Genomic DNA, 27,008 nt, shown 5'->3' on the forward strand with positions numbered 1-27,008 from the left:
GCTGAAATTCTTTAGGAGAAAAGTTGTTTTTGTTAAATGCTGAATTCCTTTTGAGCTGGCAGCATCAAAGAGCACTGCAGTATGACGAAGTATGATCTTGCAAAAGTGGGACTCCTAGCAGTTGTAGATTTGTTGACTTACCTTAAATTTCTAGAAATTTTGGAGTTAATTATCAGAACAGTCTTTTCCTAAGTAGATAACATGGTGATAATTAACAATCAATGGAGACCTGTAAAGAAAAAATAACACTGAGCAAACACAATGTCTCTCCTTGCATGGTTTTCCTCTCCTTAGTCAGGTTATGTTGGCGTGTCACTTGACATCCTAATAGACAGTCTGGGACATGGTCCCACCAGAGTAAGGAAGACACTCTGGGAGTAATTACCAGTAGCTCAGCAGTGTTATTAAATATTTTAATTTTTTTTAGTTAGCTGATAGAATTGAGAGAGCACTTTGATTTGCAGTGTTATCAAGATGTCCTTTGTGTGAAACATGCGTCGTCATTCAAAGGAATTGTAGCAAATTGCATTCTCTTTTGAAACATCTTCAAAGGAGAAATATAAAAAATTATGTTTAAGTGGGAGAAATAAAAGGAAATGGGGGAAATGCTACCTTGCAGCTGTACTGCAGAAAGATCTGGTGTTTACAGTAGGACAGAGCAGACCATAACTCACAATATGTTAGTATTATTCTAGCAGTAAGTAAACAATTTTTTTGTGTATGAGACACCAAAGCATTATGCTTATTATTCTAACAGCACTTTCATGGCCTCAACTGGAGTAAAATTTTCAGATTTGTCCATCTAGGTTCAAGAAAAACATGGACTGTTTGGGATGAGTCCAGGAAAAAGAAACAAGAATGACTTGAGATCTAGGAAACGTGAACAGTGGGGAAAAACAGAAAGAACTTAGTTTGTCTAGCTTAGAGAAAAATGGGAGATATGATTATCATATGCAAATATGTAAATGTTGCTGTGAGGAGAAATGAACTAAACCAATCTATTTGTGCTAACAGTTGATCAGGATAAGAAATGTCAGCAAGCAAAATTTTTTTTAAAAAGAAGTTCTTTTTATGATAAAGATAATTATGATGAATTGACATGAGAAGGAGTGAACTGTCTTGCAGATTTTCAAGAACAGTTTAAATAAATATATGCCAGGAATAACTTGGTTGACTCATGCTTGGGGCAAGGGGAGATCGCTTGCTATTTTTATGGGTTTATATGCGGAGAATTACATTTTACAATACAATACTTATTTCTTCCTCAGCCTAGTATTTGACTAAAAGAAATATATATATTTTTTATCAGAACAATCAGTGTTGTTTGGGTAAGTACAACTGCTGTACTAGGCAATCCTGAGTTTTGGCCCCATCAGATTATAAAAGACTCTATATTTAGCTGGGAAATATGAATTACAAGAGAGAAGCACTCTGTAGCACTTGCATAGAAGATTTGCCAGAACCACTGAAATGGAGTGCCAGTTTTTAATCTTACTATTACACGGGACGTTTACAGCTACAGATGTCTCTGCACGTTACAGAGACAGTTTTAAATTGCACGAGTTTTATGGATGAGACTGAAGACCTATGTAATGTACGTAAGGCTGGGGAGTAAGTAACAGAAGGAGAAAGGCCTTCTGATGTGTTTAGATCATCATACAGGTTGAAACTTGGTGTTTATTGAGTGCTGTAACCTTTATCAGACGGTTATGGGCACCAGCTCAATTCCTAATTTGGAAGAGAGTGTAAAGATTCCACATGGCAGAGATACACAATAAATTGTCCCTCCCCTTTGGATCTTGAAATGTTGTGCAATTATTAAGTATCCTTTCCAAAGAGTTATACTATTATTAATTAGAACAAGTATGGAAATTCATGATAAATATTCTTTTTCTTTCAAGCCTTGGCCGTTTTTTGGCCTCAAGGGCTTCTCAGGAAATCAAAATCTGTAGTTTAATCATGAGTGGTTTGAAAATGCATTTCAAATTCTAATTCTAGTAACACCTCTGCTTAAATACGAGCCATTGTATGTTAATCACTCTGTGATTAAAGTCTATATTGATTTAAAACTATAATTGTATTGGTTGTAGTATTCATATTCCCTTCAAACTCTTATGATTAGTGTTCAACAGCTGTTTCCCTCAGCTTAGGAGGGGCTTAAAAATGATAGGTGAAGTCACTTGCCTATGGTGATTAGCTTCCCAAATTATTTTGAGAGGAAAGCTTGAATTTAAATGTAATTTATTTTTATAGATTTGTAAACAAAAAAGTATGTAGTCATAATTACTTTTTCATTGTAATGATTCTGTATTTTTTTTCACTTTATTCAACAGATCTTGGGCAATCAATTTTTTACACTACTACATGCTTACTTCCTTTTCTCAGTGATGATATTTTGAGTACTTTACCCTATACAATGATTTCAACACTAGCTACCTTTCCTCCATTTCTGCACAAGGATATTATAGAGTATCTCAGCACATCTTTTCTGCCTATGGCTATATGTAAGTAGAACAAATAGTATTGTTTTGCCTTGGTGCATAGTAGTATCAGACTGTAGGAGTCAAAGCTAGATCTGTCATAGTATTGTAATGGGACATCAATCTACTGTATATTTGCAAAATAATTTCATGTGGCTACTTTTCAAAGGGAAATAATCCTATAATTTGTATTTATTTATTATGCTGTGTTTTTGTGTGAATTCTTCCTTCATTTAAGGGGTGAAGTTCACCTTATTTAAGAACTACTGTGTTTTCAGACTCATAGAACTTCCAGTGCCAACAGTTGGAGTTTTGAATACAGAATCAATGGGCTAACTGCTCCTGAAATTAATAGATGCAATAGCAACATGTGTCATTTTTGCATCTGGACTAAATCTGGATGTACAAGTATGATTCTTCTCAATGTAATAATGTGGTGATGAATTTCTGATTTTTCTTTGTCTTCTTGGCACTTTTTCTCTTAAATTCTGTACTAAATAGCTGTGCCTGTAAATGTCTCCTATCCACAAGTGTTAAGATTGAATTTGATGGTGCCTACCTTTTTTCCTCTCTTTTTTCTTCCTCTCCCTGAGATTATGAAGTGATTACTTAATTACATGGTCCCTGCACAATGTGGATCCTGAGGTGTGTTTTGGGCAGTCATACCTGATAAAAAGCTTGGTGGGATTTCAGTAGTAACAAGACACGTAACCATATTCTGCAGATGGAAGCATTAGGGTCAGTATTATCAGTTTTGACCAACAAGCCTTTTACTGTGTGGGATCAAACACTGGAACAGTTAGCTAGAGTGGTTGCAGATTCTCCATCCTGGTATGTGCTCAAAGCACAACTGGTCCTGAGTACCTGCTCTAGTTGCCTTTCTTTGAGCAGAGGGGTTAGACAAGATGATCTCCAGGGGTCCCTTTTAACATGAATCGTTCTGTGATTCTATGAGAATGTATCCTACTTACCTCTGTATTCCAGACTTTTATGAAAATACATGAACAACTTTTGTACAGAGATCAATACTGATGTCATTTAAGCATGTAGAAGATGTTTAAAGATGGATAGTCCAGTGCTGAAATTTAGATTTTATGTAAACTTACCGCATATGTTTTCTGACTCGACCAGTCAATGATCTTGAAAAAAACTGCTTAACTCTCCTGTACCACAGTTTTCCAATGTAAAATAGTAATTGTAATTAGATACTGTATTGAAGTTTTCTCTGTTACCTTTGAGAGGTCTAATGACAGTATGCAAATGAATATTGCTAAGATATATGTCATACATATGTGCAATATAGCTCCTCTTTGGGTTAAGAACATAATGCTGCATTAAACAACTCTTTTTTCCAAGAATGTTATCTGTTAAAGAACAGCTGGAATTGGTGACTTACCCTGTCTGTCCTCAGATCTATTGAACTGTTCCTCAGAAGAACTGGTTGAGCCAAATACTTGGTTTACTTAAATAGATACTGTTCCCCAACTGCCCTTGACAGAGACTGCATTTGTGCATTTGCTTTTGTCATGCTGCCTTTCTCCTCAGTATTGGTGAGATCTCTGTATGAAACCAGTCTGCTGCTTTTTAAATTTCGCTTCTAGTAGTGTCCTACTTTTTTTTTTTTTTTTGCTGATGGACACATTTTAATTGCCCAGTTGGAACTGCTGAGTATTTTTCAATTTAAATCCATACAAATAGACCTTGCTGTAATAATTTGGGGGCTCTTATTTGTGTGGCTGAGGTTTGAAAACAAATGAGTGAAGTGCAGTAAAGAGAGCCATAGTAATGCTGGACCATGTGGAGAACAGACAGAGAGAAATTCTCCATTTTCCCTTCCTTTCTTTTTTTCTAGTCGAGTGCTCTTTTAATTAGTGTCCTAGTCTTTCTCCACTGGGAATTATATGCTCCTTTACAAGGCGAGTGCAGAACCTCTCCTTCCTCTAGTGTTCAACTGTGATTCAAACTGAAAGGGAGGATTTAAGAGATTGTGTAAGCAGTTGGAGAGCCAGATGGGAGGGAGGAAGACAGCTCACTGAGCTGGTAGCTACAGCTCTGTGCTTCTATCCCAAATGCTTGGTATTTGGGTCCTGGCAGCCAGGCTTGGGAAAGTGCTGTGAGGATGGAAAGATATATGCCACATCTCTGTGTAGGAGGTTGCCTTCAAAGCTGTATTGCCATGTAATAGTTCAGCAAATAAACATCTACGCTCTGCAGGGATTTTCCAAGTATACCATTTAATAGTAGCCCACTTCCTAGGAGACCAGAGGAACTCCAGCCACTTTCTGTGTGAGGTCAAAGTTACAAGTGTGACTTAGCTACATTTCAGTGCTACTGTTTATCATTATCTTAGCACAGTTCACATAACAGTGGGAACTAATGTTTCTGGTACGTAGCTGTAACTTGAGCTCATACTGTGTGCTCCCCGAGAAGTGTTCTGCGATACACCAGTAGCTATCATCAGCCCCAGTCCTTCTTCACAACAACGCCTCAACAGCAGGCTTTCCATTTTTTCTTGGTTCTTCATGCTCCAGTTCCTTTTCACCCTTCCTACAATCCCAGGCCTAGGTGGACTTGGCTATATAAGTGATGTTATTTTGATCAATCTGTGGGTTCTGAAGGAGCGTGCCTGAGAAGATAACTGTCTGGTTAATGCAGCTCTGGGAATGAAATCTTACTGATCTGGAAAACCAGGTGTGTGCTGTGTGAATCAATGCCTATCATCTTTCTCCTGAAAATGTGGAATACAGAAAGTTTCTAATTTTTTTTTTTTATTTAGGGTTTTTATTTTTTTCTTTATTTCTTTTCTTTTGTTTTCATGACATGGTACCTTAGGAATTTTATTTCCATGGGTTGAAATTAGTTACATGCTATAGCCACCTGTGATGATAGAAAATTTATATATTTTTTCCCTTTCTTTTAAGTGGGATCCTCTAAAAGAGAAGGTGTTCCAGCACATGTCAATCTGTCTGCATCATCAATGCTAATGATTGCAATGCAGTACACATCAAACCCAGGTATGTGTAAATATGCATCACAGTATCATTCTTTCTGAAACTATCAGCCAGGAAGAATTGTCAAATGCAATTGTCAAAAGTTTAGGTGATGTGAAAAATCTGTCATTATCCAGCACAGGATGAAAAGTAATTGATTTTAGTCAAAACTGGAATTTCTGAACATCATGCTGAAAGTAATCAATATGTGGATAAGAGACCTCATTGCGATGAAGAAGTAGGATTTTGCCCAGGATTGGAGATTCTAGTCTGCTCGTTTGACATCAGAAAATAGTGTTAATATATATAACATCAGTGTTGGAGAGAAATACCACTTACCTTGACTGTAGGAATTCATGGTAACAATTTGTCTTATACTGTGATTCATATACCATTAAGTTCACAACTGGTACTATCTTTTAAAGAAAACAGGTAATGCTGGCTGCAGGCTCAATGGAACAATAATGACTTTAAATATGAGTATCTAAACGCAAGGCCAAGGCCATTCTCTCTCACAGTGACACAGTCCCAGTTAAATCAGTGGGATCACATAAACAAAAAAAAATGTAACGCCAAGGGGCTGTTACATTGCATGATAGTCAGCTATCTCCTGTCTTATATAGATGGGTGGATGGTGTGTGTGTGAGGTGTCACATCATGATAATGTACTTCACACAGGTAAATAAAAGCAGCACACCGTTTTTAAAAACTACATGCAGAAGTCAGGTTTTTTTCATGAAATGTTCTAATTTTGTTTGTAAATTCCATGTTCAAACCATCTGAAAAAAATGTTGCCTTGTGGTTTTTGGGAAATCAAACATGTAAATGCCATGTGCATTGTGGCAGAGCGACAAAATTTAAGTGAATCAGCAGGTATTCTTCAACTAGATGTGTTTGAAAAAGATCTCCATTGCTGTACAAAAAGCTGTACACTCACGATAATCATCTTACTGTATTCCTTGACAGGAACAAGTTACCAATATTCAATTTCTAATATTTTGTGATGACTCTCAGGGCAATGATTCTTTAGCATTTTTAAATAAAAAAATAATTGAATAGTGTTTTGGATGGAAAAAGCAAAGCCAATCAGCTAATTAAATCACTTGTGTAACCTGAGTTTCCATTTCTGTATTAAGACTATACTGTCTCTTTTCTCTCAGTGTATCACTGCCAATTATTGGAATGTCTCATGAAATATAAGCAAGAAGTATGGAAAGTAAGTTTACGGTCATATATACTTTATGGAAATGACTGTGTTTGCGTAGCAATGAAAACCAGATGGCTTGAAAATTGAACTGACTGTGTGCCAAGAAGTTATAAATGATCTTTATATCCAGTCCTCCCTCTGAATTATGGAGAGGAATGTTCCTCTAATTTCTAGTTTACAGAGACACTTCCATGTTTTGTGGAACAGAGCTCCCTTTCCTAAGTACCATGTGGTTGTGGCTCCAAGTAGCAGAAATTTTAATAACGAGCAGTCTTCTCAGTACATGTGGGACTGGACTTTCATGAGAACTATTTGAGAATATTGTCATCACCTTAATCTGCTCTGGATTCAGTTATTCATTTATATCACACCTTTTGCTCCATGGCTGTATAGGCGGTTCATTTTGCTCTATGTTAGTGCACTGCAGGGTGGGTGGTAGCTGTTGCATGCTCTGATCAAAGTCAGAAGAACTGAAGTTAGTCATCTAATCTGTCTGTAAGAGCTACAAAGTAAGTTTGGTAGGGCATGAAATGTATTAATTTAGTGTGTTCAGATATCTTTGAAAACAAGGACTATTTTGAATTGTGGTTTGTTACCTTGCAAAAATAAACACTTTGTGGATGTCTTTCCTTAGGATTTGCTATATGTGATAGCTTATGGACCATCTCAAGTTAAACCTCCAGCAGTACAAATGTTATTTCACTACTGGCCCAATTTAAAACCCCCTGGGGCAATCAGTGAGTACAGAGGACTGCAGTACACAGGTCAGTGCAGCTGCTTTTGTATAGGCCAAAATAAATAAATGATCAGAAGTATATTAAAGTCACATATTTACAGTTCTATGATTTTTTTTGAATCTTTTTGTTTGATAAGTTGTTTTTTCATAAGTTTATCTGCATTTTCAAAAGACGTTATGAAAAATAAAAACTCAGATCATGGGTAGTAAATACGTTATCTTACTCCCAATATTAACTAAACCAGAACAGGACAAGGAACAGGAAATACTCTGTTTGTTCCAAGTGGTCTGTGAAACTGCTGCCTTGGCCTTACAGTGGTTCTGGTTTATGTTCCTTTCAGTTATTGCTTTGTTTGCTTTTGTTGTGCCAGCTGCTAACACTGCTGCTGTTGCTAAGACTCCTTATCTGGCTGTTACTGTCAAAAAATGTCAGCTGATGTCAGGTGCAGTCAGTATAATGGATATGTTCTTAAGGTTGATTATAGGATGAAAATGAGAGACAAACTCAGCAATGCAGCTGGAGCAGAGTAGGTGGATGGTACAAAGTCCGCTGTCTGCCAAACTCCCCAGGGATACTGATGGGATAGTGCTGCTACAGGGGAGACTGTCCACTCATGACTTGCTTTTACCTGTGTGTCTGTCTCAACCTGTTTTAAATAATCTCTGTCATGTGGCATATGTTTTTTTCACTTTTAAAATATCTGGTCCAGAATGTGACATTTTAAATTATAAAAATGAAGGGTTGGAAGAAACCTTAGTAGACCCCCTAGACCAACTCAAGTGCATCCTGAATGTTCCTGATAGAAGGTTGTCTGACCTGTTCTAAAAGTTTCCATTGAACGGTTGATATATTTTCTTGACTTTTTTTGAAAAAAATCTTCAGGTACTGCTCTGCACCACTTCTATGTAAGCAGGTCTGTAAACTAAGCATGATATTCCATCTGAACTGTAGACTGGATTTTTTTTCCTATATATAAGTTTTTTGTTAATGTATCCCAGAATGGGATGAGTATTATCTGCAGTTGTATGAAATTTTGTTGTGGGGGCATCCTGTAGAGCATACAAATGATACCACTTGAGCATCCCTTTGTTGTTTACTTCTTGTCATTACAAAAGGCTCCTTCTGTTGCTGGACTGGTTTTCCTTTGTTGTAGTTGTGTTTTCGTTTTGCCTGGGAATGTTGCTGAATTTACCCAGCAACTCCTACTGTCCTGCTCCTGGAGTTGAAGGATATTTAATTAATCAAGGTGACGGTGAGACGAAGAAGGGTCTGCAACGGGAATGTCTGTGTCTTACTTTTTCCATTTCTTCACTGAGTCCATGGTTCATTTCATTATATCATAAATAAGTCAGTAGGCATGTATGTTCAAGTTGTTTATTGTAATTATTAAACCTCCTGAGGAATGGTTATTTGTGTAGTACTCATGTTTGTATAGTACTTACTACAAGAGGATCTTGTTCTCAATTGATATCACTAGATGCAAAGAATACAAATATCTCTTCCCCATTTATTAATCAGCTGTGTTTTGCTTTTGCAGCCTGGAATCCTATTCATTGCCAGCACATTGAATGCCATAATGCAATTAACAAACCAGCTGTGAAGGTACTGCTGTTACTTCAGGGGTCACACCCAACTATCTGGGAGTTGTGAGGTTGCACTTTTACCCCAGGCATATGCTGTGGTTGTGTGCAGGTGACCAAGAGCAGGATCTAAGGGAACAGCAAAGCCTGTTGAGACCATGGGGGTCAGGCCTTTGTGAATATGTTCTTCAGCTGCATAAAGCAAGATGAGGTATTCCCTGCAACTACCAGGGGCAAAATCTTGAAATTAAACATAGGGATGATTTAGAACGCTTTATAAAATTCTAAGCTGGCTCCTGGCTAATCCATGTAAATATTTTCCTGAACATGTACATGTGTATAAATATGTGCACCAATATTACTGTATACAGGAAACATTATTTCAATTACATAGGTACATGTTCACCTTGGTATCTTGACTGAGGTCATACAATGCACCTACTCTGATTGTGAACTTTTGACTGAAATATGTCCTAAAGCAAATAGCAAAAAAGCTTTTACTTACCTCTTTTGTCGCCCTGCTGAGGGAGGTAAATTGTATCTTTACACACAGAGTAAAAAATGTAAAAAACATTTGACTACAATTTGATGGCAGAGGTAAGAATAGCATCCCAAGTCCAGAGCACATTACAGTTAGGTGTACTAATTAATTGATTTGTATCTAGTTAAATATGTGGATACAACCAATTTTCCTAGCATCAATTCATATACTAACCTAATTTCTTTAGTCAAACAGTTCTTTAGTGAGCCTTTTCCACAGGTTCTGATACTGACAGGGCATAATGATGATACCTATCTCAGAAGTCCTGCAAGCAACCGACCACCTTCCTGCCTATTCCAATCATTCTCAATGATCCCTCTTTCATAGGAAAAATGCTGAAAGGTGTTGCTTTATGTTGAAGCGATCACTAGATTCAGACTAACAACTCAATGAAGCAAAATGTCAAAAAAGTACAGTTCCAAGCATTGCAGATGAAATACTTGAATATTTTTGAACAATCTCTTATTTTCATTTTGACAGAACCAGTCTTGATCAGTCGTTACTCAGAAAAGTGCAGCCTGTTTTGTCTTGTAGAGATGAATGTAAATTTGGCTAACAAAAATGAGAAACATTCAAGGAGGCATTTGTCTTTATAAATAAGGTCTTGTACTTCAATTAAGAAACATTTCGATTAAGAAACATTTTGATTAAAGTGGTTAAGATATTGTGTGTGCATACTATTGTTCAGTGTTTCCTTGGTAGTACGGAACACTGACAGATGTGTATGTAACTGGCTATTAACTGTAACTGTTTTCTGTAACTGACTAATGTGAAAGGATAAAAGCTAATGCAGGACAAAATCTGGACCTGTGTTGCCAAGGGAACTGTGAGTCTTTGTTCTGTCACTGCAGTTGTGCTCTATATTAACAACTGTGATGACTGAAAATTAGATTTTGCTGGAAGAGGCGTTACTGGGAGAGAAAAATCTAGACTTTTACGTTACCCTGTCCTAAACAATGGATCCTGTGACTATGTCTTTGGGTGGAAAAAAATAAATTAGAAGTCTATAGTGAATATGCAATGTGAATATATAACACAACATACCTGTCTTTCAGACAGTGATAGTACTGATACTGAAGGATGTCCTTCAGTAGGCTGTCATCGATCTCTGTGTTAGAAATAACTTGAGATTTTGTGTGCCATATCCTGAGTACCGTCTTTTAGAATGTTGCTCTCAACATATATCAAAGCTGTGTTATATTGTATGTCCTAGCATTAATGTGTTGAACTTTTTCAGTGAGTTTCAGTGAACAGGTGTGTTAATTCTTTTCCCTCTCTATTTTTCAGATGTGCATTGACCCATCCTTGTCTGTGGCTTTGGGTGATAAGCCACCTCCCCTATATCTTTGTGAAGAATGCAGCCAGAGAATTGCAGGGTAGGTAAGCTGAGAGCTGGAAAGGGATCAAGTATTGTCAGACTCCAGAGTTCAGAACTCTGGAGTTTTGCGTAATTTTAGTATGAATAGCATAGAATTTATATAGATAAACCTGATGAAATATATAGAGCACGCTGCCAACTTGATATGAATAATTGCAAAAATTGATCTCATATGATCAGCGTTTGCACGTAGCTTAAACAGAAGTGAATTTTGAAGTTGAGATCTCTGAATGAGTAAATACTGTGGGATGCATTGACTATAACAGGGGAACCTCATTATTGTACAAGCTTTTGCTTATGAAATGTCTTTTGTCCTCATCCATTAGTTACCATTAAAAGCAAAATGTTACAGTGAAAGCTCTTTCACAGAGCCTTCATTCCTTTTCTGTCGCGTGTATTTCAGGTTATTCTCTAAGGTATGCTGTGAAGCAGCAGAGATCAAAGATATTGATCCAGGATTGGCCAGTACTCTTGAAAGGAATATAGCCTGAGATGAATTAACCTCACTTGGGTTTTGGTTTTGATTTTTTTTTTCCCTTTAAATTGCTATGGTTTGCATTAGTTTACAAAATCTACTAATACTTACAGGGAGTGCCAATCATTAGTTGAAATGGGCAAGATTACAAGTAGTTCAGAACCTACATGGTTGTTTTTCTCCCCAGTTTAAGACAACTTTATATCACACCAGCTGTGGGAAAAGCAATTACATCTCACCTTAGGTTTTAAGTCATCATTGATTTAAAGCTGCAGGAAAAAGTAATTGAATTCTGTAGAAGCATAGCTTCTACAGACACAGAAAATGGTACTCGTACTTTGTTTTTTTTCTATATTTGTCTGTTATTCTTCACTATCATTTCTTAGCTGTCAGACTTTCAGAGCACACACTATTTTAATTTGATAAATTTATGCCTCAAAAGTAATTTTGGAAAGCCTTGAACGTGGTGACCAACATCAGCAAACTGGTAATTTAATAAGACAGGCACAACAAAGAGATGTAATGTAAGCAGCCTGCAATTTGTAAAACTACATTTGAAAAAAGTAGTTTCAGAATAATGTCAAGTGCTACCACATTGTTTTATCTTAATTTCCTCTGTGCAAAAAATAAATGCATATATAAACAGAAAATAGAACTCTAATTACATATCATTTTTATAGGGATCACAGTGAATGGCTGATTGATGTTCTTCTGCCACAAGGTAAGAGGTATTTTAAGGGTAGGTACAAACTAATCACAATTGTACAAACCTATGCTTCTGCTATTTCTGCATACTGCATTATGTGAAATGCTGCATTCTGTTCAAAAGGGGGCTTTTTTTAGAATTTTAAAGTAGCTTGTACTTAATGCTGCTGAATGACCTTGAAGTACTATGAAAAACTGACTAATACTCTATCTGAAAATAGATACAACTCTTTATGTGTGAGGAAACAGAGACAACTGACAATTTTGAAATCTTAAAGTATTCACAATTTGGGCCAAGTTTTTAAAAAGTGTTTGTGTCCCACACCAGTGTCCAGAAGGAGGGGCTGGTTCTTCCAGTGACCTGAGTCTGATTTGAAAGCTCTTAAAACTTCTGAAAATCTCTAATATCAGCCTGCAAAGGATATCAGAAAAAAACATTAAGTATTTTTCAATGATCCAGTCATTGATCCAATCATTGTCCTTTTGCCAGTAAGGGAACCTGATATTTTATTATCTACTAGAATGCAGACAAAGCTTGATGACAGACTAATCAGCATGTTATCTAAAATAACCCTTTCAGGGACACAAGGAAGACACCACCTCTCTCTTTAGTCTGCAAACTGAAAATTCATAAGCAGTTGAAATTTTTTTGCTGTCTGCTTTTAGTTGAAACGGAACCCAGATTAATAATGTTTTACTTACTTAAGGGAAGTACTTCCTTTTAATCAGCCACTTATATTTACTGAATCATGTGTTGCCAGGACAACAGATGGAATAGCTACTGCTTAAAGGCTCAATCTGCAAACATTTCACATGAAATTATAGGCCACAGACATAGTGGCTGCTTCATCCATATTCACTACTCTTTTGTCCCATGAACTTTCACAGGCAGTGTAGGCACATCTAAGCTATGTTTCCTACAGCATGCCACAGTAGTGTGCCTACGAGGTGTACTTTTACAAGTCTGTCCAGGAGGCGGAAGCATAGGCAGAAGGTGGATGGGTAGCAGAGCACACCACACTTAATGCACCAAGGCTATTACTGCATTTCAATGTAGAAGTAGCCATAGGCCTAAGTACAGTGTCCTACCTTATGCTGTCCGACAGGCTTAGAGGTTTCAATAGTATCTGGAAACCCAAGTTTAGCCTCAGAAATTTCCTTGCAGGAAGTCCGTTTTCCCATGGCTGCCATAATAAAACAGAAAGATCGTCATTTTGTGTTCATGTTTTGTATGCCTTCCCCTTACAGCTGAAATTTCTGCTATATGTCAGAAGAAGGTAAGATTCAGCCATTTGTGTGATGGGGCATGATTTGATGTTGTGTGTAGTGTCATTCCATTACTATGTAGTGTGCTCTTCTTTCTATCATTCCAAAATTTCACAATTTATCCATGAATGCATTTGTTGGTGGATGAGAATGAATCAGCAGCAAGGTTTCTTTTTGTTAAAACTGACAATGTTTGATTTGAGTCGTAGATTTTAGTTGTCAATTAGTAAAGCAATTCAATTATGCAGTTGAACTCATTTTGCATTCTATAACTCTGCCTATGAAGAGGATAGAGGAAGAGGTGAATTTTAAGTCCAAGTGTTTATATATATCTTCTTATCTCGTCAAAGTCTTGGATTAATCCTTAATTGGACAAAAATCATACTGTACAATGTATATTTTTAAAAATCTTCAATGCTTGGCTCTATAAAGATTGCTGACAAAAAGAATCTGCTTGCAATACATACCAGCTAATGTGTTTTAATAACACAATAGCAAGGAATACAGTGCATAACATATTCTAATTCTCATATGGTAAAAAAAGCTTTCATGTTGGGCTGGATTACCAGGTGGCAAAAATAAAGGTAGCACCTACTTCAGAGCCTTGGTCAGTTACCTATGATAAGGCAGATCCTTACATAGCATAAACTGTGTCATGGTGGCACCATTTCTTTGCAGTCCTAAGGATCTGCCTGTTGCTACCTGTAACTTAAAAAGATATTCTCAAGCATAAGCAGATGTTAAGAGAATGACTGTAAATTTTAGAGATTGCTCCAAGCCAGAAGGTTGAGGCTGATGACTTAAATATCAGTTTGGTCTGCTCCAAAGGTAGAGCAACCATGACATTTAAGTTCAGGCTCAGCACTTAATCCTGAGTTTATCTTTCTGGAAGGTCAGTGATACTTGACTTTAGGAGTTTGCACACAATTGCGCTTATATATAGTGATTTTAGAAATTATCAACACTTGAGCCAGTTCCCAAGTTCTCACCCCTCTTTTCATTCCATTTCCTGACACTTGTGGCCTGATAAAATCTTTTCTACTTTTCAGAACTGTAGTTCACACGTCAGAAGAGCTGTTGTGACGTGCTTCTCAGCGGGCTGCTGTGGCCGCCACGGCAACAGGCCGGTGCGCTACTGCAAGAGGTGCCACTCAAATCACCACAGCAGTGAAGTTGGGGCAGCTGCAGAAACCCACCTTTATCAGACCTCACCCCCTCCTATCAACACCCGGGAGTGTGGGGCAGAGGAACTCGTGTGTACGGTGGAAGCTGTGATCAGGTAATATGGCAGCTTACGAGGCATCAGTATGTAAAGCAGGAACCGGCTTTCCTGTAAATATTACCTGCGGGTCTTGTGCAAGTGGATTTTAGATTCACCAGGGTAAGTTCAGAGCAGGGACACAGGAACTCCTGCTCAGAGAACGGATCAGCTGTGAGTGTTGTCCTGACCAGAAAGTCAGCCTTGAATCCTAGAATTATTTTATTATTGTTCTCAGGAAAATGATGACATCTAATGCCTTAACCTCTAGTTTTTCTTGATTAGATACCTGCATCCAGTGCAGGAAAGCTGCATTCACTGACCATAAGCTTGTTTTATAGCTTGCTGAAGGAAGCAGAGTTTCATGCTGAGCAGAGGGAGCATGAACTCAATCGCAGGAGACAGATGGGCCTCTCCTCTTCCCATCACTCCCTGGACAACACAGACTTTGATAATAAAGATGATGACAAGCATGACCAACGCCTCCTGAGCCAGTTTGGAATATGGTTCTTGGTGAGAAATTCATGCTTTCTTCTCTCACTCTACTTGGTTCAGTCTCCTTTACTTTCTGAAGCCTCAGTTTTATCTTATTATTTTTCCCCACTTCTTTGCTTTAGTTGGAGACTTTTCTGATTTGTAAGCAAAAAGTTGTTCTTTGAAGCTGTCAGACTTGGAGATTTCATAACTAGTTTGGGTGGAGCTTGTGACTGACTACTATGTAGAGTGTATAACAGAATTATTCAGTCTCAATTTTTTAATTGACCTTCTATGTGCCATCAGCCTCTGCTCACAAGTGCCCCTTGCTGAGTGTCATTATTTTAACTTCAAAAGAAAATCCCCTAAAAATCTATTTTTCACCTTCCAGCTTTCAGCATCACTCTCTGGAAGCACAACTTTCTTACCTCCGAGAGGGTGGAGGAGTCTTAATGGGCTTCTCTTCCTTCTTGCAATTTGCTTGGTCTGTCTGGATCAGTCAGTGTACTCCAGCTGATTTATCTGGTGCGGGTTGACAGAATGAAGCCATGCTGGTTCTACCCCTCACAGTAGTTAGCAGAGATTATTCCAAAATAGCAGGACTGCTGCTGGCCAGTTCATGAGCAGGCCAGGCTGCAGCCTGATAGACCCTCAGAAATTGCATTCTGCAATTCCTCTTAAGGAGAATTCTCCCTCTCAGGCTGTTTCCAATTCCCTTTGAGCTCTCAGATATCATTTTAGAAAGACTTTGGAGCAGGGGAGAATAATGTTACTTATCATGTGGGGATTTCTGAGGACTTAAAAGTCATATTCTCACCTCTAATGGGGACAAAAAATCAAAAGTGGAATATTTTTGCAAAGTAAAGATCACTTGCTATATGAAGTAGACATGTTTTTTCAGAATTTTTGAAGTTCTTGATTTGCCTTTTTATCTTGTACTATTTTATCTATATCTATTTTATATATATGTGCGTATGTATATCATATATTTTACCAGGTATTACATTACCTTCTGAATTGAAAAGTAATTTTAAAGTTCAGACCAAAATGTTTCAGTTTTTCAAAGCATTCTATATTGATTTTTTTCAGTGTTGAAAGTAAATTAAAAGAATTCAGTGCTTACTTTTTTTTTATTTTCTGGTTTGGAAATGTTTTGTCAATTGATCAATCCTGTCCGATCAATTAAAATTGATAATCTTATTTGTCTTCTAGATATATCCTTGTAAATCTGAGAATATGCAAAATACAATAGATAAATTATTTGCCACTTTCAATTCTAGAAATGAAAGTTGATTTGTGTTTCTCTCTTCCAGGTGAGCCTTTGCACTCCCAGTGAGAATACACCCACGGAGAGTTTAGCGAGGCTGGTTAGCATGGTGTTCCAATGGTTTCACTCTACAGCTTACATGATGGATGATGAAGTTGGTAGCCTGGTTGAAAAGCTCAAACCCCAGTTTGTTACTAAGTGGTTGAAGACTGTTTGTGATGTCCGGTTTGATGTCATGGTTATGTGCCTCCTTCCTAAACCAATGGAGTTTGCCAGGGTAAGAATGGTTTATCTGAAGGTTCCTTTATTTGCCCCAGAATTTAAGGTCTTAAGTAAAAAGATCTTTCCTAATCTGTCAAGGCAAAGAAATCTCAATGGTAGAGGGAGCAGTGGAGTTCAGAAATTTTTTCCTCTTCATCCTCTTAGTTTTACTATATTAGAAAGTGGGCATTATTTACACTAAAGCAAAGATAGGTTGAAAGAATATTATAAGTATTGAAAAATAATGTATGTTTTTGATGATAGCTGCATGTTTTCATTCTGCTGCTGAAGTACCCAAACTTTTCTTTAGTAAAAGGTATCATTTACCTACTTCCAGATATAAGCCTGTCCTTTCATAATGTTTCTCTTTTCTTTGCACATCTCATCTCTGAAACTGTGAATTCGGGTTTGTGAAATCACACAGTAGTAACCAAAGGGAACTCTGGGCATACTGATGCCCTGTAGCTTCAGAGACCTGATTTAAGCAACTGAGTTGAAGACCAGTCTGACATAGTTTGCCTTGTTGCTGGTGAAGAGAAAGAGACTTACCTGGAAGGCCATCCAGGGTGCCTAAGTGCAACCATTGGTAGAATCTCTTCCAGAAAAAGTGTCATTCTTTCTGTCATAGAATCATGGAATCAACTGGGTTGGAAAAGACCTTCCAGATCATCAAGTCCAACCCTTGATCCAATGCTGCCATGGTTACCAGACCATGGCACTCAGTGCCACATCCAGTCTCATCCTAAAAACCTCCAGGGATGATGAATCCACCACCTCCCTGGGCAGCCCATTCCAATGTCTCATTACTCTCTCTGTAAAAAATTTCTTCATATTATCCAACCTAAACCTCCCCTGGCAGAGCTTAAACCTGTGCCCTCTTGTCCTATTGCTGGTTGCCTGGGAGAAGAGACCGACCCCCACCTGGCTACAACTTCCTTTCAGTGGTTGTAGAGAGTGAGGTCTCTCCTGAGCCTTCTCTTCTCCAGACTAAACAACCCCAGCTCCCTCAGCCTCTCCTCATAGGACTTGTGCTCGAGTCCCTTCACCAGCCTCGTTGCTCTTCTCTGGACCCGCTCCAGCACCTCAATGTCCTTCCTGAACTGAGGGGCCCAGAGCTGAACACAATACTCAAGGTGTGGCCTCACCAGTGCTGAGTACAGGGGAAGGATCACTTCCCTGATCCTGCTGGCCACACTGTTCTTGATGCAGGCCAGGATGCCACTGGCCTTCTTGGCCACCTGGGCACACTGCTGGCTCATGTTCAGCCTCCTGTCGATCAGCACCCCCAGGTCCCTTTCTGCCTGGCTGCTCTCCAGCCACTCTGCCCAGCCTGTAGCGCTGCAGGGGGTTGTGGCCAAAGTGCAGGACCCGGCACTTGGCCTTGTTGAACCTCATCCCATTGGAATCAGACCATATCTCCAGCTTGTCCAGGTCCTTCTGAAGAGCCCTCCTGCCTTCCAGCAGATCAACACTCCTCCCCAACTTGGTGTTATCTGCAAATTTGCTGATGGTACACTCGATCCCCTCATCCAGATAATCAGTAAAATTATTAAACAGAACTGGGCCCAGCACTGATCCCTGGGGAACACCACTGGTGACCGGCCGCCAGCTGGATGCAGCCCCGTTCACCAGCACTCTCTGAGCCCGGCCCTCCAGCCAGTTCTTAACCCAGCACAGAGTGCCCCTGTCCAAGCCATGGGCTGCCAGCTTTTCCAGGAGTATATTATGGGAGACAGTGTCAAAGGCTTTGCTGAAGTCCAGATAGACACATCCACAGCCTTTCCCTCATCCACCAGGTGGGTCACCTGATCGTAAAAGGAGATTAGGTTGATCAGAGAGGACCTGCCCTTCCTAAATGCATGCTGTCCCTTGTCCATCTTGAAGGTGTTGTGTGATTGCACTTACGATGATCTGCTCCGTAATTAGGATTAATTATGAAGCAGAAATCACCACTTAACCATGCTTTTCCAAGACATTAATTTTGTGACCCTCTCACGTGAAATGTCCAGAAGACATGTTGAGTTTGTTTCCCAAAATTAAGTTTTGTTTCCTAAAATTAAGGCTACACTAGAAAGGGCCCTTAAGACTTGATGTGATGTATTACATCATCAGGCATGAACACCTGGGGATTTTTCATGACCTAATGAATGGGATTTGCTGTAGGCGGACCAGCATATGTGCGCAGACCAGCATGTATATGTGTCTTACTGTGAACCATTGCTCTGAAGATGCATTGGGCTGTGGGAGGATTGGAGGGCAGCTAAGGGAATTTGAGAGGTGGATGGATACTTTAACTGTTAGAATCTAAAAAAAGAGATCAGAGCTTTGAGGCTAGGGGATAGAGGAAGGACTGTACCTCATTCTGCAATCTCTTCTGGATTTTTTTTCTTGGATCCAGCCTCTTTTGAATTTTGTTACCCCCACTGCAATACTTTAGACTGAAAACTTGCCAGATTTGCAAGGCTTCACTAGAACATGTAGACAAATAGCCATGAAATTAGCTGTGATGAAGAAGAAATAGTAGTTTGTTGGCTGAGATCACCAGTAGTTTCTGCCAGAACAGCAGGCATCTCTAGAGCCATTAGTCAGGAACGGCAAGATGTGAGCTGAGGTCAGTTAGAATAATTAATCTCTGCACGCCAATTGCTTACATGCTTAGAGTATACTTTTTGGCTTACATCACTTAGAACCTTTCCTCAATAAAACCCTAAACAAACACCTATGAAAGAACACCTGGTACAGACCAAGTTTTTCAAAATAAAGATCCAGCACTGTAACAATTTGCTGAGAGCAAATGCTTTATGGTGCAAGTTTAACCAAATAAATCTGTCCCTTTTTGAGAACTGTAAACAGTAATACACTGTAAATGGTAATATAATGGCCTAGAAGTGAGTGAACTTCTAAGACTTGGACAGTAGTTTTGTGGACTGTGAGTCAAATGGGAGAGGAAAAACTCCCATGGCTGAATTCTAAATTCTGCCTTGAAGGTACTAATGATCACCCGCTACAGTTTCCTGGCTGCAACACACTGAGCAAATTTATGATGCTGAGCAAGTTACGGGGACTAGAAATGTTGTTCATCAGTGTAATTCTTGGAAATACCCACAGGTTGGTGGATACTGGGACAAATCGTGTAGTGCTGTAACACAGTTAAAAGAAGGGCTAAATCGAATCCTTTGCTTGATTCCATATAATGTGATAAACCAGTCGGTGTGGGAATGTATCATGCCAGAATGGTTGGAAGCTATAAGGACAGAAGTGCCTGACAGTCAACTGAAAGAGTTTCGGGAAGTGCTGAGGTATGTAGACATAAGTTGGAATTGTTCTGTTGTTGCGTATGTTGATTCTTGAGGGTTGTAGCGTGATAAGATGGTGACAACGAATAAAAATGCCTCTGTGTGCAACAGACAGTGAGTGAATGCTTCTGATTTGTTTTTATGACTTATATTTAGACTAAAGCACTTAAGCTTTGGGAAAGTCTTCTTTTATTGCTCTTGATATCCTCAAATCTGATCAAGAGCCAACTACATGGGTGCTTCTTTGTTGTGAGCAAGTCACATTTTTAGTGGCTTCCCACAGCATGTTGGAAGGAGCATCTTTCTCCTTCTGTCAAGTTGATGAGAAATGATGGGGATTAGTAGAGCTGTCAGTGATATATTTATTTAGCTAATATCTTCCTCTATTGAGCTAAGAAAACACCAGAATAAGAATGGTGACTGAGTCATAATTTTATGCCTCTGACAGAAAAACTTCACATTGCCTTTTAATTGATGAAAAGGCTCTGAAACTGACTGTAAGTTCATATCTCTAGGTATTGCTCTAAATTTTTTTCTAGTGCAATCATGGAATAGTGGACTACTGGTGAGATGAGAAATTTTCCAATTTTCACATTGGATATTGGAAAAGATATTGCTGTCAAATGAAACTGGGCATGTGAGATGTGATGTAAACTCTTAAGGTTCATCACCAAATTCAGAAATGAACTTACGCTCAGGACAGCTGGTATCAGCAACCTAGCAACCCTGTGGAGGGTGAAAATGCAAGGAAGATTAGCTTTCCACCAGTTTTCTGTTATATCTCATGCAGTGTGTGCCGTGGTAACTCAGTGATGCTATGTTTTTATTCTACTTTTCAGCAAAATGTTTGACACTGAACTTTGTCCTCTCCCTTTCTCCATGGAGGAGATGTTTGGCTTTATTAGCTGTCGATTCACAGGGTATCCATCCTCTGTGCAAGAGCAAGCGTTACTCTGGCTGCATGTAAGTGTCCTCTCTTGATGAGTCGTGCTGGTAGAGCTTTTATTTTTGAAAAAGAAAAAAAAAGGAGAGTAAAAAAAAAAAGAAGCCACTTAGCCACTTTTCCAAAATTCATGCAATCCTTCTGGCCTTTGCTCAGCTCCTGTGTAAGGATGGTTGGTAGATGGACTCTGAGAAGCTTTGTTACTAACCCATCATGAGCAATAATCTAGTTGACAAGGTGGAGGTCTAGTTGACAAGATGGGGATCAGCCAAAGGTTGGATTTGATGATCTTGGAGATCTTTTCCAACCTAAATGACTATGTGATTCTGTAATAAAATGGAAGGCTGGGAATTTCTTTTACCTCTGAATGTCAGTTGTGTCTTCAGGGTCATTGAGCTGGTTGACTTTTTGACAGCAGAATTTGTTCTGTAGATTCCAAAATTAATTCCAGACTCCAGAAACAGCTGTAGTTGTTCCTGCATCTGGAGACCTGAATGAGACTAGCTCTATATCCATTAAGCTTTCTGCTGCTTCGGCCCTTTTGAGTTATATTTGCCCAAAAGCTGGCATTCACCCAGTGTTCATAGTCTAAAACTACAGGGATAATCATGTCAGCTGAGGGCAGTGAATTCAAAAGGGGTGTAAAATTTTCCACAGCACCTTGGAATAATACCTGTACCTTTCATTATCACTTCTTTTTTGCTGAGGCTTATTTTAATTGAGCCTCTGCAAAGACCAATTTACCTGATGACTGTAGCAATTTTCAGGTATACAGGGTTTTCAATTAAAGCATGTTATTTTTAGATTTTTCTTGACTTAATAACACTTAATAACAAGTATAAATGAGCTCATGTTTTTCTGAGTGTTGGTGACAAAATAGATTGTGAATGTTCTCAGTGATTTGCAAAAAAACATCCCGCTACTATGTTGACACCTATAGGCTACCATTTTGACTGGATTCTTAGAATAAATACAGGAATTCAGTTTTAAGTAATAATAAATAGAGTAAATAGTTATTCATTCAAGTATTGGTAATCTTCTGCTTTCCAGAAATATTTTCATGGCATAACCTCACATCTTTGTGTGTTTTTGAGCATAAAACTGATCTCAAGGTGCACCATGTGGATGCCAACAAATATTTTGAAAATACCCTATTTTTTGCCAGTTTTTCTTTGCCTTGATTCTAACAGAAATCTAAGCTTGCACCTCACCTCATTGAATCCCAAAATTAAATGCATGGAATTTGCTGAGCTGAGGATTGTATTATAAAGATGCTTATAATGTCACTGGTGTTTGTGATTAAACTTGAAACTTACTTTTTATTTATTGTTTTCCTCAGGTGTTGTCTGAACTTGACATTGTTGTACCTCTTCAGTTACTAATCAGCATGTTTTCTGATGGAGTTAATTCTGTAAAAGAGTTAGCAAATCAAAGAAAATCGAGAGTCAATGAACTGGCAGGAAATCTTGCAGCTCGGAGGGTAACTGCTAATTATTCTGCTTATTTTTTTTTTTTGCTTAGAACAGTCTTCCTAATAGAATGCATGTGAAGGATTAAAAAGCCATCTTTCAATATGACAGCATTTGGTTGGAAACACTATAAATTTTGAAAATGGAAGAAAATTGACATGACTTCACTTAGTATCACTCTATCACATGATCATTGTAAAGATAGTACAGGTAGAAATTTGGTATCTTTTCCAACGTTTTCTGTTCTTTGCACCTTCTATTAATAACTTTCAATGGCAAGTTGTTATGGACAGCTGGTCACCCAGAATAACCTCGTGTATTCCGATATGAATGTGGGGCCCAGGTATGTTTTGGAAGGGAACAGAATTTTTTTCTGTTTCCCTGATTTTTTTTTTTTTCCACACCCAAGAGATGCAAAATTCGATCTGAAGTTGTCTGCCAAAGGCTTTTGGTCTGGAGGAAAACACGTACAAATCTGTAGGCATTACACATACTTGGTCTGATGTGGCTGACTTTCCAGTAGTTTGGATGAAGTGCTTCAAGGACATCAGGAACAAGATTGCTTTGGAAGATCAGATTCTTTAGATTTAAGGAGCTACAGCATCTAGACAGTTGATGATGCCTTGCATGTGCCTGTCTTCTGATGTAGCTCTGCAGACAGCTCTCTACACCTAGCCCAGGATCACTTCTAAACTAAGCAGAAAAACAGACAAACTTACTCTCTGGTCTTTCAGACCATACCTGGCCTGAAAATAGACCTTGTATGTCATCTAAATGTGTATCTCCCTACAACACCTAGAGCTTCTCAGGGTGTTTTAGGTGGCCTATTGTGGTGTGGGTATAAATCAGTGCAGATATATACATCTTATTACCATTGCATCTTGTTCATTTCCAGCTACCTGTACTCTTAGTACAGCCTTAGTTAACACCCTTTCTCATGAGATAGCCTCCTTTATTAGCCTCCTGCTATTAAAATTAGTGTCCATAGATCATGGAGCAGATCATTGTAACCTGATGGCTGCTTTACTGCCTGCACCAGTTTTCTTTTTGGTTTATGATGCTGAAATTCCTCCTCAGTAAGAATAATATAATGAGTATCAGCCACTTAGCTTAAGAGAATATGTATATCTGCAGAATATGGTTCCTGTACTTCTATAATATTTTATCATTTAGTGGCATTAAGAGATGTGTATATTTTGCAAAACAGCTGCAGAAGGGTAAGGCTGTTGTAGTTCTTGGTACTGTAAATATATAACAGTCATTTGGACATGTTGATTTTTTAATATTTTCAGGTAAGCATTGCTTCTGACCCTGGGCGCAGAGTTCAGAACAACATGCTGAGTCCTTACCCAAGCCCCTTCCAGAGCCCATTTCGGAGTCCAATACGTAGTCCTTTTCACAGCCCTTTCAAGAACTTTGGACACCCTAGTGGAAAAACAATTGATTTTGACTGTGAAGATGAGGAAATGAATCTTAATTGCTTCATTCTGATGTTTGACCTCATACTGAAGCAGGTATTTGCAGAAGAAAAACACCCACATGGAAGTGACACTGAAGTTCATTAGTCATTTCTGACTCTTCTTTGATCCTGTATTGATTCCCTTTCTGGCATGAAATATAAGGCATTCAAATCTCAATACAGCTGTCATTTGCCTTCACCTCTATAGGAGTTATAGGTTCCTGTTCAGTGAAGTTAAATCCCTCCACATTCAGGTTAGATGCTAACCTCATAATAGTGAAAGGATCTTCTTGAAGATTTCTACAGACTAGAAGCAGAGGCTTGTTGATAGGCTTAGATTAGATACATAAGTTTTGGATAGTTAAATTTGTACATCATGAATTCAAGGGCAAGGGTTTTAGATAACTGTCTCCAGGTAAAATTAGTGGATCCTATGCTGGAAATTGTCTATTTACTCTAGCTTGGGCCTCAACACTGGTGAAGATTTGAAATTGTTACAGTTTATCTCAAATTCTTCCCAATACTGTAATATAAAACTAGTAGAAATGTAGGAAGAGGCTCTGGCTTTTAAATAAATAATAAATCCTTACCATTTTCACTTTCTTTCAGATGGAACTCCAGGATGATGGTGTCACTTTGGGCTTAGAGAACAGCATTTCAAAAGATATAATATCCATCATAAACAATGTGTTCCAGGCGCCCTGGGGTGGTTCTCACACCTGTCAGAAAGAAGAAAAAGCAGTTGAATGTGGTCTGTGCCAGTCCAGCATTCTGTGTTACCAGCTGGGTTTTGAGCTGCTGGAACAGCTTGCTCCAAAGGAAGAAATCAGGCTTGTGGTAAGTAGAACTGGGAAAGGGTCTGTGTTATTGGTGTGCTAAAACTCCTCTTCCTCATTTTTCTCATTCCACTGTGCTTGAGAGAGCAAAGCTGCATTGACCATTGGCATGAAGGATTCAGGAAGTTAAAGCAAAATGCCATTGAACTGTAAAATTTAAGTCTGAATTGAAAGAACCCAGAGAAGATGACAATATTCATCCACTGTGAACTCTTCCCCCATGAACATTGAAGTGCTGTTTCACTTTGGAAGGTTACTCCTGTGGTACTGTATCTCAAATATAAATGTAAAATAATTAATTTAATACTTAATACTTTTTATCTTCTTTTAAACGCAAAGAGTGGGTACTTTGAAACGATTAATGATTTTGAGTGAATCAGTTGTCAAATGAGCAAGCCTTGATTGGTGCTTAACTGTTGGAAATGCTGACCATTGTTGAAAAACTGAATATACTTCAGGTTGAGTATCCAACTTCTCAGACACAAATCTGGACTCTCCAATCACTAGTCATCATTAAAGTCCTCTGTAGCTTTGCAGAAGAACTAGAGCATTTCCTGTGGTGGTTGTGGTGGTTTGATGAATTTGTTTTAAGCTGTATGTCTATTATACATAACTGTTCCAACTGATAATTGAACAGACAGCATCATTCTGCTTCTTCTGAGTGGTTGTTTGCTGTGGCAGATGTTTATTAGTATTTCTTTTGCCCTGTGGAGGGCATAGTGATGCCCTTTTAAGTGTACAAGGTTCAGAATTTCATTTGGATTTGTATGCTAGTAGCAGGTATTGTGCATATGGTATTCAGTAACTTGTGCTAGAAAAATCATCTCATGCCCGGTCAGTACAGATTCTCATCTCAAAATTAGCAAGTAGTTCAGTCTTGGGTGCTGGGGCATGGTACTATTTCTAGGATCCACCCTGCAATTTACAACCTAAATGTCACAATGGCAACCTTGAATCCTGAGCTCCTGGGCACTGGCAGAAGTAACTCCAGCCTTTGTTCAATGTAAAAGTGGTTGAGGTAGGTCCTGCCCCTAAGCCTGTAACTCTGCAGTAGTGTAGGAGATGCCTTCCCCCTGTCTGTTACTCCTTTCAGGCAAGGTTGACAAACTTGGTGAAGCATTGGCTTCCTGACTGGATCCACCTCAGCTCCAATATGGAAATGCAGTTTCTGTTAAATTCATGTCTGAAACATAGTCTTTCTGTTGGTATGCATTTGCTTATGCAAAATATTAGATAGCAGGTGATTTCAATGCACAAGTGTACATGGAACTAAACAATGCCTCATTTGAGCTCAGCTTATCACACCAAATGTAGCTTTAACAGCAGGATATGGACAACTTCAAGAAATTAATTTAACCTATTATATTCTTAAAGGAACCCACGGATAACCTCGAAGATAGTCTACTGTATACTAGACCTGAGTTTATTATAGGAACTGAAGGAGAAGAGGAAGATAAATCAGCACCAAAACATGGAGAAAATCCAGGAAATCACACAGAGACCGCAGAAAATGCTGGTAGGTTGAGGATGAGAAGGTTGAGTATTTCAGTAAGGCTTTAAAAGAAATGCTTTACTCATAGAATACAAGTTTCTGAAATAGTCTTTCAAATTCAACAGTGCACAGTCACTTTTTTATCATGCATTTAATTATTTCAACATACTAATAAGAAGGCTGTATTTAGGTTGGTAGCATGTATGACTGTCTGTCAGAAAATTGTTAAAAGAAATTTTGACTTTTTGAACATAAAATAGCAAAAACATTGCATGCCAAATTGCATGCTATTCTAACTTTAGTGACTGCAGGTTCTGTGGCTAGAATTAATATATCTTTCATCACCTTAACATTCCTTAGTTTCATTTTCAATCCACAGATAAAAAAATTTTAATGTTGTCTGTAACTTACATTTTTAACAGCGGTAAAAAATGACACAGAAAGAAAATTTTGTTATCAGCAACTTCCAGTCACCTTGAAGCTCATATACACTATATTGCAGGTAACATTGATTACTTGTTTGTTTGGTTTGAATTGTTGGTGAACTGATGTAATGATGTTGAGTGTAATACATCTGCTTACACAGGAAATGTCAAGGTTTGAAGAACCAGACATTCTTTTCAACATGCTGAATTGTCTGAAGATCCTGTGTCTTCATGGGGAATGCCTGTATATAGCAAGAAAGGACTATCCACAATTTCTTGCCTATATTCAAGATCACATGCTGATTTCAAGGTAGGTTTTTATTGTGTATTTTGTCTTCATTCTTTGTTGGTTCTCCAGCTATAAGTTTGTTGTTAGCATTGAAGAATTTGCTGGTTTAGTATGGAAAATTAACAAGAGTGGTAGGGAAGCGTGGAAGGGTTAAGAAACCCATTTAAGAGCTCATTGCAC

At 38.4% G+C, this 27,008-nt stretch overlaps 1 protein-coding gene across 12 annotated transcripts in view; it reads left to right on the forward strand.

Annotated features, from left to right (window-relative positions):
• Positions 1–27,008, forward strand: part of UNC79 (unc-79 homolog, NALCN channel complex subunit) — a 106,897-nt gene that overhangs the window by 11,995 nt on the left and 67,894 nt on the right. For 11 of the 12 annotated variants that reach the window (XM_027890282.1, XM_027890283.1, XM_027890274.1 and 8 more), the window contains 19 exons: positions 2,334–2,504; positions 5,402–5,494; positions 6,631–6,686; positions 7,312–7,441; positions 8,952–9,016; positions 10,823–10,911; positions 12,069–12,109; positions 13,342–13,370; positions 14,409–14,638; positions 14,959–15,130; positions 16,405–16,635; positions 19,728–19,918; positions 20,755–20,878; positions 22,198–22,338; positions 23,620–23,841; positions 24,396–24,623; positions 25,997–26,138; positions 26,537–26,616; positions 26,701–26,849. In XM_027890282.1, the coding sequence (XP_027746083.1) occupies positions 2,334–2,504; positions 5,402–5,494; positions 6,631–6,686; positions 7,312–7,441; positions 8,952–9,016; positions 10,823–10,911; positions 12,069–12,109; positions 13,342–13,370; positions 14,409–14,638; positions 14,959–15,130; positions 16,405–16,635; positions 19,728–19,918; positions 20,755–20,878; positions 22,198–22,338; positions 23,620–23,841; positions 24,396–24,623; positions 25,997–26,138; positions 26,537–26,616; positions 26,701–26,849 (2,584 nt within the window). Of the gene's footprint in view, positions 1–2,333; positions 2,505–2,812; positions 2,889–5,401; positions 5,495–6,630; positions 6,687–7,311; positions 7,442–8,951; positions 9,017–10,822; positions 10,912–12,068; positions 12,110–13,341; positions 13,371–14,408; positions 14,639–14,958; positions 15,131–16,404; positions 16,636–19,727; positions 19,919–20,754; positions 20,879–22,197; positions 22,339–23,619; positions 23,842–24,395; positions 24,624–25,996; positions 26,139–26,536; positions 26,617–26,700; positions 26,850–27,008 lie in introns of those variants that run through there. The other variant, XM_027890280.1, reaches the window with a different exon arrangement.

Source organism: Empidonax traillii, unplaced genomic scaffold, assembly GCF_003031625.1.
Source record: "Empidonax traillii isolate 1590-97213 ecotype Southwest subspecies unplaced genomic scaffold, ASM303162v1 scaffold283:size781446, whole genome shotgun sequence".
NCBI lineage: Eukaryota > Metazoa > Chordata > Aves > Passeriformes > Tyrannidae > Empidonax > Empidonax traillii.